The 16,851-nt window shown below is 39.5% G+C and overlaps 2 protein-coding genes across 2 annotated transcripts in view; one reads left to right on the top strand and one right to left on the bottom strand.

Moving 5' to 3' along the window:
- The window catches only part of VTI1B (vesicle transport through interaction with t-SNAREs 1B), a 7,802-nt gene extending 4,880 nt beyond the window's left edge, over positions 1-2,922 (top strand). The window contains exons 6-7 of the mRNA XM_010007728.1: positions 1,536-1,597; positions 2,613-2,922. Coding sequence (XP_010006030.1) covers positions 1,536-1,597; positions 2,613-2,709 — 159 coding nt within the window. The 3' untranslated portion in view covers positions 2,710-2,922. The remainder of the gene's footprint in view (positions 1-1,535; positions 1,598-2,612) is intronic.
- The window catches only part of ARG2 (arginase 2), a 25,834-nt gene continuing 11,869 nt past the window's right edge, over positions 2,887-16,851 (bottom strand). Inside the window, exons 3-8 of the mRNA XM_010007727.1 lie at positions 11,746-11,923; positions 10,754-10,913; positions 6,051-6,145; positions 5,823-5,927; positions 4,198-4,334; positions 2,887-3,305 (exon numbers count right to left, since the gene is read on the bottom strand). Coding sequence (XP_010006029.1) covers positions 3,100-3,305; positions 4,198-4,334; positions 5,823-5,927; positions 6,051-6,145; positions 10,754-10,913; positions 11,746-11,923 — 881 coding nt within the window. The 3' untranslated portion in view covers positions 2,887-3,099. The remainder of the gene's footprint in view (positions 3,306-4,197; positions 4,335-5,822; positions 5,928-6,050; positions 6,146-10,753; positions 10,914-11,745; positions 11,924-16,851) is intronic.

The raw sequence follows: 16,851 nt of genomic DNA, 5'->3' as shown, positions 1-16,851 counted from the left end.
CCAGTAATTGCTCCTGGAGGTCTCAATAGACATGGTAATCCAATCTGCAGACCAAATCCAGGCTGCCATGTCTCTCTGCTATAATTCCTGTGAGGGACCCAAAGCATGATGGCACGATGCTGCTGTGTCTGTGCAAGGCTGGATGGTAGACCTGTGGACCTGCTAGAAAAATAGCATTTCTGAAAACATGAGATTTAAAAAGAATGCTAGGGACCAGCCAACCACTAGATTACTAGTAAAGTTTTAGATTTGGGAGGCAGTTAGCAAATTCTTGGAACACAATGAAATTTAGTAGAAGCTTAATTACTAACCTTTCAATATATGTAGGTTAGCTAAGGACAGAGAAAGTGGTGTCAGACAAGATACCTATACTTCATCCTTGGGTCAAGAAGCTCTAATTCTACTGTGGAAGCTTTAAAAAGTAGTTAATTTGTTTTGTGCACACGGCTATGCAAAACTGATAATTCAGTTTTTGAAGTCACAAACTGATGGGATATTCCTTGTGTGTACAAGGGATCTGGAGTGTAAAGCTTTTAGGTGAGTGACTTCTAGGGGGACCCTGAGTTTGGCAAGTAAGCACACTCAGCCAAAACAACTCCTTTTTTGGGACTTACTGCTGCTCATTGCAGCAAAGCATGTAGCTTTTTCATTTAAGTAGTTTCAGTCAGAAATGTGATTTGCCCTGCTCCTAAATTTGGGTTGGAGAGCAGGAAAGTAAAATGTGATCCTAAAATTTGTAGGTGTAGTTTTTGTCTGCTTGTTTTCTAATTAGAATTACAGTCCTTTAAGCAAGTCAGTCTATCCACAGATTGTTTATGAAGCTGTGACTTTTATTGTGAGTTTTTTAGACATTGTATTGCTGAACTGTATTAACCACACATGCCAACTAGAAGCCGACTTTCTTCTTGCTTGGTCTTCCATAGCAAAGATTGGAAATCTAGTCTGCTTTTCTTCCCACCTTGGTCCAGTCCATCTCAGTGCAAAGTAACATACCTAACAGGGCCAGTTTTGCAGTTGAGGACAATAGCTTCAACTACAGGGGGATTGTGCAGGCAGGTGTCCGTGATGGTAAGTGACCTGGCTTACCTTTCACTTTCCTTGAAGGTTTGCAAGTGCAATAGTCAAATATCATCTGGAGACCCAGTGGCCCTAAGTCAGGAATCCTGACTCTGTGAGACAACAGCTTTTTCAGTTGTCTGCAACCTCACTGAATTATATGCTTCTTAATAGCTGAGAAATACTCAACAGTTCATTTCTGAGCATTGCAAAGCTGTAATGGATTATCTATTAACAGTTTAGAGCTCGTATCTGATGGGTCACTTAGACCTGTTTGTGCTAGAAATGGAACAGCTTTTAAAACGGTTCCAGATGGGCTTGTATTATGTGCAGAGAACAATGTCTCTGAATGTTGAGAATAGATGGTGAGCCTCAGTCCTGTTATTAACTGTAGATTGCAACAACAGTTACTTCCAGGTGCATCTTTACAGAGTTGCTGTACACTTGTTCAACTGACAAATAACTTGGTTTCTTCATAGTTGGTGAATACAAGTGAGAATTTGAGCAAGAGTCGCAAGATCCTCCGTTCTATGTCCAGGAGGTGAGTTGGGTGACTTGACTTACAGCAGCACTCAGCAGGTACCACTGTTGTCTGTCACTTTCAGACAAAAAATAAAGAACAGTGTCAGCTGGAACTGCAGGGAGGTTTTAGGGAATGTGTAAATGGAATGTATGCCCATGTGCAGATGCTGTTTTTTCTCTCTCTGATGATTACTTAATGGAGTACAGGTAGTGAATCTGTGCTGCTTATTTAGGATAATATGGAGTCTTTAACCATGCAGCATGATAAACTGCTGAGGATGTAAGCAGGTTACTGTGAATTGCTAATGGTAACTTCAGATGCAACTCCTTGTTATTCAGGTTGGAAAAAGCTGTGCCATGAACCACTGCAGTACTGAATTAGATGTCTGATGACACAGACAAATCAGTTTAGCCCATAGCAAAGCCCTAAAGCAGCTGGACTATCCTGTGAGAAACTGAGCCTGACCATATGCTGTTTTGATTACTAAAGCATTGATGGCTTAAGTGTATTTACAGTTTCTTAACTATATGGTTTAATTATTCTTATAAACTGGCTCATGGAATGTAGTTCTGGAAGGTACTTCTGGCCAAACAACCTTCCTTTATAACCATTGCTAAAGAAAGTTATTATAAATGTACTTTAGCTATTGAAAGTTAGAGTATTATTCTGAGATTCTGTAGCTTTACTCCAACTACATAGTTCCAAGTAAAAGCACCACAATGTGGGTTTTAGCAGAGAAGTTCAACTGATGTTTTCTTCTTTGCATAACTGAATGAGCTGACAAGAACATGATCTGCCTTATATGGTGGGGGAAGTAGAACAGAACTGCTACTGTTGAAGTAGAAGATCTAAGCAGAATTTCCAGAAAAACATGAGTAGGAAACTGAGTTTGTCCCTTCCTGCTTGTTAAGAGGTATTTGAGGTCTACCTGAAACAGGGACTATATTATTGAAGGTAAGACAGTGATTATCTAGAATACTTTCATAATCAAAGGGGAAAAAGTTATCTTGGATTTTTTTTTTTTCCACTCTAGAATAACCACTAATAAGTTGTTGCTGTCAATTATCATCATCTTGGAACTAGCCATCCTAGGAGGTTTGGTCTACTACAAGTTCTTTCGCAGCAGATAAGTCTTGATGACTGAGATGAACTTTTCCACTGTTGAGGAACTGGAGGGGCTGTCTGTTCACTCTATCTTGAGGGATTGAACTGTCTCATGAGACAGCATGTTCAACTAAAACTGTACTGACACAGGAAAGACAGAATGGGAATAAAAGGAAAATGCAGAGACAGTCTTGAACTACTGGTAAGATGAGTAAGAAGGTAATAAATATTTTATTGTCCCCATTTGTATATACTAAATGAATAAATCTTAGTATGTAATAAAGTAGCCACTGATCAGTGGAAAAGCTAGTTTATTTAAAAATTGAGAAGTTAACAGTATTTGCCAAGTGTTGACTTTCCATTCAAGTGCCTCAGCAGAGCTGTATAATGTCCAACGTACCCAACACTTTGGGTTCTTAAATCCTCACTTGCTCTTCACTGTCAGATTCATCTGGAGAACTGGGTGTTGGGAGTTCATCAAAAGCAATGTGTGCTCCTTCCCTTGTCTGCCCAAAGCACGTTGCTATCACGTCGACTGCCAGACTAGCAGTTGCGTTCACTTCCTCTTGAGAAGCTCCAAGCAGTGGATTGACTTCAACCATGTCTACAGCTGAAAGCATTCCTGTGAAAGTGATTTACAGGTGTTACTATGAAAAAGAATAACATCTCTAATAGGGTTTCTTTTGCAGCCTTTCATTCATTGCAGCAAGTCTGATATTTGAGCTTTGCTCCCTCTTAGACAAGTAAAATTGGCTCTCAGGTGCAGGATAAGGTTATCATTCTTAGATGCAAGTTTGTGTTTTGAATTTGGTTCTTTCTTACATCATCACTACCTCAGTCATGCTTGTAGCATTCAGAAAAGTTAAGTTTGCTGCTCCATATACACTTATGAGATGAATGTTTTTTAATCTTGTTTTCTCCCAGTCCAAAATTTACAGGATATAAAATAGTTTCACCTAGCATTTTTTGCCATCCTGTTCATGGCTCTATTGACTGTGTCTGGTGGTGGCTTTTTTCCTTCTTTTACTGCAGCTAACTTTGTTTAAACACAAACTTAATGGCATAAGAAGGAAAGTCCTTTTATATAAAAGTCAACTGTAGCATACTTAGTGGAAGCTGGAGTGTTAGTTTTGAATCCTAGAACAGAACTTCAAACTGTTTAAAATTGCTTGAGTTAATTTTTTTTATTCCAGATGCCCATTTGTACATCTCACCTCATTTGTTGAGGAATAGAGGACAGTATTGTACAAGATGACCACATGATTTTTGATAGTAGTTGTTAATATTATGTATTTGATTTACTTTTGCGCAAAGTTGTTGACATTTAAGCTGCTTCCAACACCTGGGGTTTTGTCCAACCACTGGACTTTTTTGCCTTACTGAAGTTCAAATTGACTTTATAGGCACCTTAGCTGTGACACATTTTATCTAGTTACAGAGGAAAAGCAACCAGCATGAGCTCTATATAGTTTGTTCTGTCTTTGCTTAGTCCAGTACTGTTGGTCAGCTCCTACCTGTGTTGTGTATTTCTTCTGTGATGTACATGCCTTCTCTGTAAGTTAATCCACCGAGAACAGGAGTACCAGTTGCTGGAGCCAGTGAGGGATCAAAAGCATCAATGTCAAAACTGAGGTGAATTGGTCTTTGTCTCCTGAGACAGAACAAAACAAGAAAAGCAATCTCAGAACCTTAAACTTTTTCTACATGCATTTCTTCCTGTGCAGGCTGATCAGCAAAGTAGCCTCATGCTCCGTAATGCTAAAGGTCCCCCCCTAAGTCCTATACATGTCTTATACATTTGGAAAGGATTTTTTTTAAATACCTTTGGACTCCAAAATATCTTAGCTCAGAACATTCCTAGGTACAAACTGGAAAAACAGAAGTTTGTCTTTCTAGTTTCATTAAGTATCCACTGAGGTGATTTGGCTGAAGAGAAGTACTTTAGTTCTAACTATCTTATCTGGTGTTCTGTCTCCTCAGTTGGAAAAATGCATAGAAATGTATTATATAATCCAGCCTTTCCTCCTTTTGTACAGAGACCCAGGGTGAAAGGCTGAAACATTGATTTGTGTGGCATCTAGGATGGAGGAAGCACCAAGCTTGAGGATTTCCTAGACAGCTCATCAAGGTGAATGGGGCATTCTGCATTTTTCAGGTCAATAGTTGAAGGCTGCCTCCAAACTGCCATGTAAGCCTAGTTGATAAAAAAACTGAAGGATAATCTCAAACCTAAACTTTTAGTTAGTTACTAAACTGAGTCTGACAATCAATGACAATTTAAGAACTTGGATACTGCTTGTTCACTCAGATGAAGTTATTTAAGTGGCAGACTGTGTAATTACAATTTACTGCAGATACTCAATAGGGAGAAGGACTTGGATTAGCAACCACTTTACTTGGCACAGCTGCAGCTGGGAAGGGTGAGCACACCTTTAGACACAACAGCATGCAGCACAGATACATGGACCTTGTTTTGCTTACAGAACTTGGTTCCATCCTGTGGTGAGAGGTTACCCACGTTAACTCTGATCTGCTTCATGTGTCCCTAAGCAGAATTTGCTCCCTGCTGATTCCCCAATATTGAACAAGGTTAGCCATGATTTCAGTACTGAACATCAATTAAGGGAGTGGTTACAGTGAAGTTCACTAGCTGAACTGAAAGTTGCAGTTGGTCATCAGGATAGCATATGTGAGCACAGTCTTAAGGAGAAAGCCATCAAATGCTTCTACCTCACATGCTACCAGCCAATTTCATGTTATTATCAGGTTGCTGTGTATATTTTTAAAATATATATATAAGAGTATAATATAAATCCTAGACTCAGAGTTGATTCAAGGATCCTGTCAAACTGCAGCAAAATGCATAATTTCTCAAGAAACAGAACAAATCACAAAACAGAGCCACAACTGTAGTGATTAATGTACCCTATCTTGTAGCTTCTTGCCAAACACTGAAATGGTTCCAGTTCAAGATGTGGAGGTTGAGGGCTAAAGTCAGTGCCAAGACTTGATTATTTACTGGACAATGTCAGTTGTGTTAGGCTGCCTTACATCAAGATTTACCTTTGCTTAACTTTCAGGAAAGTGGTTAATCAACAACTGGATGATAAGAATAGCTTAAATCAGATAAGTTATTTACCTGCCCATCAGTCGTTCAAATGTTCTTTCCATAACTTTCTGTATTCCAAGGCGATCAATGTCCCTCATAGAAAAATACTGGATATCATAGTTCTTCAAAATATAGCTGTTGAATTAAAAATAAACACATTACTGGCCTAAGCTTAAGTCTAGCAACCCTTGTGAGCAGCCAGATGTGGAAAACAGCTCACGATTTCACCTTTTACAAAAATCCTTTAAGTCAACTTACTACTCAGCAGGATCCACATCCCTCAAACCAATGTACACGATATCAGATGCTGAAAGGCAGGGCTTTAGCCAGGAAAAGCCAGGAAGTTGTGGTACCTGCAAGCAAAGGTTAGTTTAGGTATTAGGTTAATGACAGAAGTAACAAGATTGTATATAATGCTTCTGTCAAAACTCTGTATGTCTTTATAGCATTTTCTGTCTAAGCAGAGAAATCTCATTACTTGAAGGTATGCTTTCTTGTTTTAATCTGTCCTTATCTCTGTCATACTGCTTTACCTCAGTTGAATGTTTATAGATAAAGTTATTAACTCTTCTAGCTTTTCCAGTTTGAAGAGGAAAAATCAAAAGCACAAATCCACAAGCAACAGGTCATTAGCATCATTCAGTGTTAAAGGGGAATGGTGAGAAACTAGACGCCCAGATGTAGATCACTTATTACCATTAAATGCCCTGTATATAACTGATCCAGTGCATTATACTTAAGTGGAAGAATAAAAACCAAGGCACCTCTCTCTCTTTAGAAGAATCACCAAAAGCCATGTAAACTTTGTTGCAAAGGCAACATCAGAGATAAAAAAATTCAAAGTGGGAAGTTAAAAAAAAAAAAAGCCTGATAAGAAATTGAGACTTATCTTTTTTTAATGCAGAGTGAGGAGAACAGGTCTAGGAGAGCAAGATGATGTCACAATGATTCATCTTTACTAATTAAGTAGCCATAGTATGCAATTATAAAATCCTTCAGTTAGTAATATCTACTAATTTTAGGCATGCTTTCAATTAACTCAAATTTCTCTTCTTCCTCTCCCAGCTCTGAAAGCCAACACAGCTGTCAAACAGCAAGAAGTTTTTGTTTCCCTCATACTGCTTGATTGCTAATTAGATTGTAGTTATTACATTTGTATTTATTTTTAAAGGCTAACACACCCATAGCTTTGCTTAATTATGCTGGGATTAAATAAGCATGAATAATAAAAGTATTTGTTATTCTGGGCAATGACCTGAAACTTTTAATACAGTCATGAATTGAGAAGAGGGATAAATGAATTGGAGACCACTAGAAAAAGTAACTCAGGTCTCAGAAATGAAGTTGCATCTGGAAAACTGAAAATCATACCATAAGCTGAACACAGTATTGATAATGTAAATTTATGCTAGAGAATATAACAAGATTTAATAGTGCTATTTTAAATTCTATCTTCTCTTTAAATAAAGAAAATGGAATGTCTTAACATTCTTTGGTAAGCTGTGTTTATACTTTGATGCAAAAGAAAGGGAGTTGCTGATAATAAAGCCAAATAGGCATCAGAAAGAGGTGCAGGCATTTTTTTATGGTAAATTATTAATAGCAGCTTATAAGTTTGGTTTGAATGGTTCCAGGAGCACTGACACTAATGCTTGCTTTAAGGAATGCCAGTAAGAGGATTATGTTAATAGATATTTTCCCTTAAAACAATAAAATTAATTTTGAAAGTTTTTTTAGAACTCTGAAGTGCCATCTTGTCTCAAGGAGTACCAAGCAGTGCTCCTGTTAAGCTAACTGGACAAACAAGCAGCATTTGACAGCCTGTGACTGGACTGTGCAAGCAACACCAGGGCTTGTTCTGCAGCCATGTTGTCAAATGCTTTATTTAATTTCATACCCAGATGCATAACTTTTATATTTCATGTTGTCTGCTACATGGGGACACGTGATTCAGTAGAGCATTGACCAAGCTCATTAGCCCTGGATGCTTAAGGGATTCTGAAAACCAGTGAGGTAACACAAACTGAGGTACCTGACTGGCAGCTGTGCCAATTCGAGCAGTTGCTGCCATACCATTTCCCCCCTTGTTGCTCTGCCTTCATAGGGTCATACAGCAAACAAGGGCTAGGACTTGATGCATCTCAAACTAACCAAAGAGACAGTGCTCCTGGCTCAGGTTTCATGCAAGCCCACAGGTTACAGCAGCACAACTATGTTGCTCATGTGGGGTCAAGAACAGTATAGATGAATTGTGCCACCAAGAGAATGTCCTCTAGATAGAAAATGAGGAACAGGTTGCTTGGAGATGCTAGAAGAATTTGCAGAGATGGGCAATGAATCAGAAAGAGAAAATATAATCACGCAGGCTATTTTGTTCTCTTTTTATATCCTCAAAGGGACTTCTGTTTCTTTGTGGTTCAACAAAACAATCAAGACAGAAAGCCAAGTCCTAATTAGCCCTCCTGAGACTAGGGGGTTGATGACCAAATCTTAGAGGCCCAGAGAGACAGTTTGATGGATTTATAGGAATCCACCCAGAGAAGCATGCACAGGTGTGTCATGATGAAGAGGGACATTGCTCAAAAAGCCTTTCACAGTATGAGAGCAAGCAGGGAGAGAGAGATAGAGGGCTCACTGAAAAGTCTCTTTTCTCCTCTCACACTGCCATGCTATGAACCCTTTCAGAAAGATAGAAGCCTCCTTTAGAAGCAAAGGGCAACTAACCGGTTAGCTGGTTTGTTGCTTTGAGAAGGAAGTTATGCTTAGCAGATTGTAGGAGTAGAGTAGGCATCCTGCTTGTGGCAAGCAGTTGCAGGATTCAAAAAGAATCCTTGCAAAGCAGTCAGGAAAGGACAGTAAATCTTTGTCCCATTACCAAAACAGCTGCTCTCCTGGATGAGGGAGCAAGCCACACACTCCTGTTCACATATAAAGGTGCCCTCCTGTGTAGCCAGACAAGCTATTGTCTAAGGCACATTCTGTTACTGATAAACAGCTGTTTATAATGTTGTAGAAGCCACCTGGTACCAGCAGGACAAGTGGTGTTTTTTCCTCCCTCTAAAAAGGACTACACTATGGTAAGAAAACCCTGAGTAAGTGCCTGCCTGCATGGCTGAAAATACAGGTTGAAAGGCTTGTGTCATGTTTCTGCACAAGCTTCCTGACAGCTAGAATTGAGGTGGGCTTGTGACAAGGTCTCATAACCAACACTTGACTAACTCACTAAGTATAACCTAATCTTACTCTTTCTTCATACTGTTGCTGACAAGAGTCCAGCTCCCCCACTGACCCCAGAAAGCTCACAATATTATTTTACTAGCTCTAAAAAAAATATAAAATATTGCTTTTCTTGCTGTTCAAGAACCAGAGCCCAGCAGACCAAACTATCAATGTATACACAGGAAGCTGCTTAAGTACTTTTTGTCCTACTCACAGAAGATGAAAGCTGCATCTTACTCTGCTTTTTTGCTCCTCTGGTAGTTGAGATAGTTTTGATTTGCTTTCTTCTATTCTCAGTGAGACAAAGCTCCAAAGCTAACAAAATTTTATATTGCTCTTCCCATCTCTTCTGCAGAAGTGGGTGGAGTTGCCAAAAAGAAAAATATTACCAGCTATAAATACAGTAATCTTTTATATTAACCTTCTCATGTAATTTCAAGAAGCCCCATTAATCTTGCATTACTTTGGGAATTCTAACGTGGTTATAGAGACCACACTGCACTTATTAGAATGAGAAAAGTATGTAAAACCACCAAATTATTCTATTGACTTGTGGATGGAACTAATTAAAAAGAATTTACAGGAGAAAAGCAGAGGAGCTTTATCAGTTGATAGCAAACTTGCTATGTCGGGAAGGTGCTAACACAATGGTATCTTCAATAGCCATGAAGCCATTAAACATGCTTAATCTTACTTGGAAAGTGTCATAATTCCATCAACACAGCACCCCGAAAATTTAGCAGAGAAAAAAAATAAATCTAAGATAAATGACTAGCAGTGCATAGTGCCCAGACAAAACAGGCAGGTCTTCTGCAGCTCCAGCATCCATTCTCAACCTGCAGTGGCTGATCTGCTTCTGCTGAAGCTTAGGCTGAAGAGCAGGAGCAGGACTGTCTTAAGTTCTTATGCAAAGGCCCCAGCTATTAACAGCGCACAGGCTGCCACTGATCTGCAGTAGATGCTACAGGTATCTGCATGGGGAGATGGAGTCCACAGCTAAGCCAAAAGGGATGTGTAGGCCTCAGGTCAACCTACTGTTTAGCATCATGTCAGTAGTAAGGAAAGACTGGCCATGCACATTCCATACACCCCAGTAAACAGCTCTCTTTCCGATAATCTGACCTCTTTCCACAACAAAGAGTATCTCTTTAAGAGCACCCTGCAAGCAGGTACAGCTGTTCTGATTTGTGATATTTGCCAGTGGAGCCAACATCAGAGCAGCCAGATCATGCAGGAACAGCCCTTGTCAGGCCCCAAGGTTGTCAAAACATGGAAGAGCCAAACTACCCAGGAGAAGCATGCAGGGTATGCAATACTTGCTGTCACTGGAGGTGAGCTCAGCACAGCTCTTACAGGCTAGGCTGGGGGGAGGTTCCCTCAGCTGGTACAATTGCTGCCATTGCACAGCATGGGCACCCAATCCACTCCTTAAGCAGAATTGACACCATGGTCAGCAGGTACATACAGCTTGTGTGAGCTCCTGCTTACTGTACAACCCACAGGGGTACTAATACCAAAAAAAAGCGCTTTTTCTCATTCTTGTTTCTAAGTGTGCATATGTATATCTATATTTACGTGTGTGTATATATATATACACACATGTATACACACAGAAGTGCATATTTTTGCCTGTAACCAAAAAAGGTCTGCATTTGCAACAGATGAGAAAGCACCACGCACCAGAAAAAGTAAAATGCTCTGAGGTTTTCAATGTAGGCTGACTGTACAAGCAGGGGACTTACTTTATCTTGAAGCTCTCTCAAGAGAAAGGAGAGAGGTTGTCCATGGAGGCTTCCAGACTGAGTTGTAAGAGGGGTGTTGATATCAGCATGTGCATCCACCCAGATCACACCAAGGTGTGGGCATTGTCGTGCGTGGCCACTGACAGAACCAAGTGCCAAGCTGGAAGTACAGGAGCAAAGTCTTTAGTCTCCATTTCTTACAGAACAACTACAAGGCACAATGGGAAGTCTGCGACATCAATCAGCAACCTTATCATGTTTCAACACATCAGACATTTATGACAATAAAGGGGGCATCCCATACAAACTGCATGGCATGTCCCTGTCATTTTTCCAGGAGAATCCAAGTAACTCTACAGGATTGTGCTAGTCATGACAGATGAGAAACAGCACTTTCCTGTCACCCTTCCCACACTCCAATCTTCACTTATTCTAGCTCCAAATTAACTCTTTGTGCTTATTCATCACTTCTGCTATTCACCCATTTTTTCATTCCAGGCATGACACCTCCCCCCCACAATTCATTCTCACATTCTACCTTTTTCATCCAATTCTCAGACCAAAGGTTAGTGCAAAAAGAGAGGAAAGAGATTCAGGTTATAAGATCTATTACAAAATGGTCTGCATGCAACTATTAGAAACCCATTCCAAGAGCTGAGAGCTTAGAGAAGCATCACAAAACATTCAGCAATAAAGAAACTGCAACAGTTCCTGATTACACAAACTTTCCCAAACAGGAAAACCTGATTTGTATGTCTGCAGATTGCAGAACAGTGTGGAACAAAGCAGGAATACCTCAGAAGGTCCAATTTTTGTAGCAGTTTTCTATGTTCCACCTTAAAAGCCCCAGCAATCAAAGTGCTGCTACCCTATGATACAGCTAGGAAATGACCCCAAGTTATTCCCACTGTCCCCTTATTTTTAAATTAAATTCTTATATTCCAAGTGTCGACCTGCAGCATGCACCACTAATTACATCTAGTTCAGCTCACCTGTGATCACCTCCTATAGTCACACAGCTGTGTCCAGCAGCTACTGCTCTGCTTACAGCATCAGCCAGTACCTGGCTGGCTAAACCCACTGACCGTGGATATAAAATCAGGTTGTTGTACAGTTCATCGTTGGGAACTTGAGGGAAATTCAAGTCTCCAAAGTCATACACTTGGCATCCTGGAAACACAGCAGGGAAAGGAGAATGTGAGTAAGTGACCAGAGAAATGTTCAAAATATGGTCCCCATAATACAGTCGGGCAAGTATAAAAGGAGTAACAGGAATGGAATGAATTTATTTGACTATATGCATGCCCTTGCAAAAAACTGTCACAACTTCACTGATTAGAAAGCTTAAAGTAGTATAATTGCTTTAATTTAGCAATGAGACAATCACAGGAAGCCATCTAGAAAAACAGAATTGTTTTAAAATTATTTCTTGGCAATTTTAGCATGAAAAAGTATGTCTGTATTGCCATCTTGCTTCCCAATTAGACAGGTTATATACAGCCTTAAATGAGCTCACAGATGCCTAGGACTGTACATTTCACTAACTGTACCCAAGTCCTTGCACTTATTTTCGATTTTCAAACAAGAATCCAGGCACAAAAGGGCCAAATTACCAATAATGGAAATGTGCTTACAGTACTTCGAAGCAATTCCATTGAGGATGCACTAGTGTAAGAGAAATTGTCCATTTTCTCAACACAGAATAGGCAGTTTAATTCTAGGGCTTGGATCCTGACCCTCTCCGAGATCCTGTCTTTGGCAGCTACACCTTAATTGGGTGTTGACACCTGACAAACATGCTGGGTCTAAGACTCAGCCTTTCCTAGAGTGCATTTCTGTCCACTTACCCTGAAAAGCAGTAATTTCAAAGATTAGGGAACATATTTGAGTGATTTGGTTTTTTCCCCTCCTCTACCCAACTAGAAGCATATTAACTGGATGCATTTAAAGTTTAATTCTCTTTCATAGACATTATAGAGCTTATCCCTAGAAGCTCTGTTCTGCAATACTGTGTGCTTTCTTGACAGTCATTTAGGTAGAAAAATCGCTAACAGTTATTTCAAAGGCCATAGCCTCTCAGTTCCAGATGGGCCTGTTGCTGCAGGCACTGATGAGAACTATAAAGGTCTCAAGGTATTTACAGCTACACCAGTGGTGCCTTAAGTCAAGGCCACCCTGAAGACCAGTCAAGCCTGTCTCTTTTGTCCCTCTGAATCACTCATCTGTTTGCAGTTCAAAGCGTTTAGGCAAGAGCTCGACACTCTGTCCTTAGCTATCCCATGCCTAGGAAAAATTAAGGCAAGCAAACCAACATGAAGAAATAGCCCACTTGGTGCTTGGGGCTTCCTGCTTAATTTCCATTAAGCTATTAGTCTAATGTCTAGGAGACAGACTCTGAATTTGCTTGGTGTAAATACAATAAAAGCAGCATTGAGAAAAACATGACTATTCTAATTTCAAAAAGAGTTCTGATTGCTAGAAAGCATGAAGGCAAATGGTTGAGTCACTTGAGAATTAAGTGCCTGGGAAATAGGCAAGTATACTTTTATAGCAGGGACTTCTGTCAGGGTATTTGCTAGGAGAAGATGCGTCAGCTGAGCACAGCTATTTGACAAGTATTAAATAAATGTAGTCTCAGCAACTCTGAGAAAATACATCATCTGCACAGACTTAATGCACTAAGCAGGACTGCAACATACCACTCCCTAGATTTCAAGAGGCAACACAGGCAAACAGCATTTTACCCCTTCCCTTAGGCTATACCTAATAAGCCAGTAGGATGATGTATCTGGAATTTTGAGCCCATTTTGTTCAGATTTGAATGTGCTATCCGATCTGTGTGACCACTACATTTTTTTTACTGTTTAATTCTGCTGCTGTGCAGAATCAGGAAAGAGCTGCAAGTTCTGATATATCTTCAATGAATGTCAAAAATATATTTCTTTATGTCTTCCTGCAAGACATAAGTACTTCATCAAAATCTGTTGGAGATGCTGTACAAGTTAATACCTTTGATTTAAAACGTCTGATATCTATGGGAAGTAAATCCACAGTTAGGTCCTGTGTTCAGCAACTTACACATTGCAGGACAGCACAGTACACAGTGTAATGGAAGAAAGGACTGCCACCTATGTTTAGTTCTCTCTTACAGGATATCCAATCACATCACAGCATTTCTGCCCATTAAAAGATGCACAAGAACGAAAGGAAAATATATCATGAAGCTCCATCTTTAGATCAGTGTAAACACAAAGAATCAACCATGACATCTTTCATAGCACCTCAAGGAATTGGTTAAGATTCTTCAGGTTATGCTCCAGGCAGGCCAAACAGGGCAGATTCTAGCATGTGTATTTAGAGAATTATCACTTGGATTCAAGAATTTCTCTTCTTTACCGCACCTTCCTCCCAGTCCCATTGGTAAGGCAAAAAAGACTGGCTTCAAACTTTGAATAAAAATGCCTTTCATTTCTTATGATCACATCAGGCCCATACAGCTTATGGTGGGGTAAAGATGGATGGACAGACACTTTTGGGGTCCAGAATTCTGGGATCTTTTCCACCTTTTGGACAAATGGTACTCTTGTATCTCCTGCATTGATGTCTCTCTCCAGTTATTTTTCTAAGAAAGCCTACTGTCAAAGAAAAATATATGGCTTCAGTTCCTGTTACCACCTGCAAAAGCTTATTGTTTTTCAGATAAGAGTTAATAAACCTTGTAGAGGCTTCTTTTCTCAGCCTTGTGCTTCTCTCTTACTTAGGCACACTGTTTTTGTGCTTGCAGAGGACAGCTCAAGTCTCCCAGAGTAGTAAATTTGCAGCCAAGCATGCAGCAGCTATCTGATTAAGATATAGTTAATCTCACAAGTACACACTAATCAAATCCTCAAACATTACTATCTTTCCTTTCTACTATTTTTTTTTTAATTGTCTCTAGAGTTTTGAAAGCTGTGATTGAATGACCTTACAGCAAAAGCAAATCTTAGTGAATAAATAGTACACAAAAATTCACAGTACACAGATAAACCATGTATCTTGAAGCCATTAGAAGTATGCATGCACAAGTGTGCACATATATTTATTAGCATTGACCAGACATTGAAGATTAAATCAACATGTACGTTTGTCTTAATGCTTCCTGAGCAGCAAAGAAAAAGAATCTAGGTAGAATTATTAAAGTAATTATTGATGCATTTTCTTAGCTTCTATTTATCATGTCTCAGATATTAGTCTAATACTTAAAAGACCTGAATTATTTTCCATTTAATCTGCCTGCTTGCATTTAGTTTTGTTTTAAAGAAATTAAACTAAATTTTTCTCAACTACATTATTTTGCTAAACATACAAGTTGCTCAATGGATAGACATGGTCAAGTGTAGTGCAGCCTGGTGGATCTTGCTGTTATTTGGCCATTAGTGAAATATTTCTATAACCCACTACACCACACAACTCACATTTACTTTCTTTGGTACTTGGGGCACTCTAAGATACTAATAGCTATAAACAGCTTTTTCTATCAGCACACAAAGTTACCATTAAGATATGAGTCTTAAAAGACAGTAGATCCAAATTCTGAAAACTGGAAAAAACGTGGGCAGATAGGAAGGCCAGCTTCCTTACATTCAATAGAAAGCACAGAACCCACACCATCAGTCAGTGCAGCAGATCAGGTCTAGCCAGGGTTGAAGTTCTTTTTACATGAAACAATACCATATAGTACTGACAGACTCAACACCACAGACTTCTGCTAGTAACTAAATAGTATTAAATTAAACATGATCAAAAGAAGTCTTTTGTTTCACTTCCAAGCTCTAACAGAAATTACATTCCAGTGAAAAATATGTTCTCTTTGATTCATTAGTCAATTAAAAACTCAGAAAATTTGTAACAACCAGGTCTATACGAGTCCATCAGCCCTCTGGCTCAGGAGGAGATCCATTTTTCAAGTGATCAAAACAAAAAACACACCCCAGGTTTGATTAATCTATTTATGTCACAGGAACTTGAAAGACATGAGGGAGATAAAGGTAGCAATCTGACTATTAACACACAGTATAGTTACATCAATAAGACGCATATATGCATAACAGCCCTCCTGTTGTTACTATAAATTATTAGCATTTAAAGCCAGTACACATCTCTACAGCTTAGGAGCGCAATTCGCAGTGGTTCTATGCTCCCTCAGACAGTTCCATTAACAGAGCTGCTTGGGGGCACAATTCAGCCAGAAATTAATAAACTAGCTTGAAATAGTTTGTACAGTAGACCTTTCCTAGGTCCATCTCTTTTGACCAGAACAGGTTAGAAAAGGCCACACAGGCATTTAACCAGTAGACCAGGGAATGATGAGCAGTTGCTTCTTCAGCCTGCACTGCCAGAACCAGAATCTTACCTATGTCTGGCAAAAAACAATACCACATTTTTTTCATCGTTATGAGCCCAACTTATACCTAGGCAAAAAAGCTAGAAATACCAATTAAGAACAGATTTAGGATAAGAAGTTTCCTGCATGCCTTTTCCAATAACCTATTAATGTAGGCCAAACCAAATAATGCTTATAACTGGGACCTGAGGTGCCTTTTAGCAAGCTGTATGGCAATGGGAACATGCACTTCCTATCATCCTAAGCAAAATACAGTCCATTTATTCAGTGCCCACGGTAGGCAGCAGTTACTACAGCAAGTAATTTGCCTGCAGAGATTGAGCCATTTTTAATCTGTCAAAGCAGGTGGCTCATGAATCTGAGGGCATTTTAAATGGAAAACATCCAGGCAGCAGCAGGGAAAGCCTTCTTCCCATCCTCCTCTACTATGATACTGCACCAGAGCCAGAAGCAGCAATGTGATAGCAGGAGATTCAGTTTTCAAAACCCAGGCTGCCTGCTGATACCTCCCAATGGCATACTACTGTAACAATTGTAACAGCTCTCCCAGGCAGCAAACAGGAATTTGAACAAAAGCATGTGGAACATGAGATAGAAACGATCTCCTGACACTGACTCTTTACACTGGGTATTTGTGAGTTAGAGGTAAAACGTACAGCCTAAATTAATGGAAAAATTAAGTCTTTCCTCTTCTGGGTTTCTAAACCCTGCTGAA

Source organism: Chaetura pelagica, unplaced genomic scaffold (assembly GCF_000747805.2).
Source record: "Chaetura pelagica isolate M959 unplaced genomic scaffold, ChaPel_1.0 scaffold70, whole genome shotgun sequence".
NCBI lineage: Eukaryota > Metazoa > Chordata > Aves > Apodiformes > Apodidae > Chaetura > Chaetura pelagica.
Note: the sequence above shows the minus strand (reverse complement) of the source record. Positions and strands in the feature narration are given on the sequence as shown.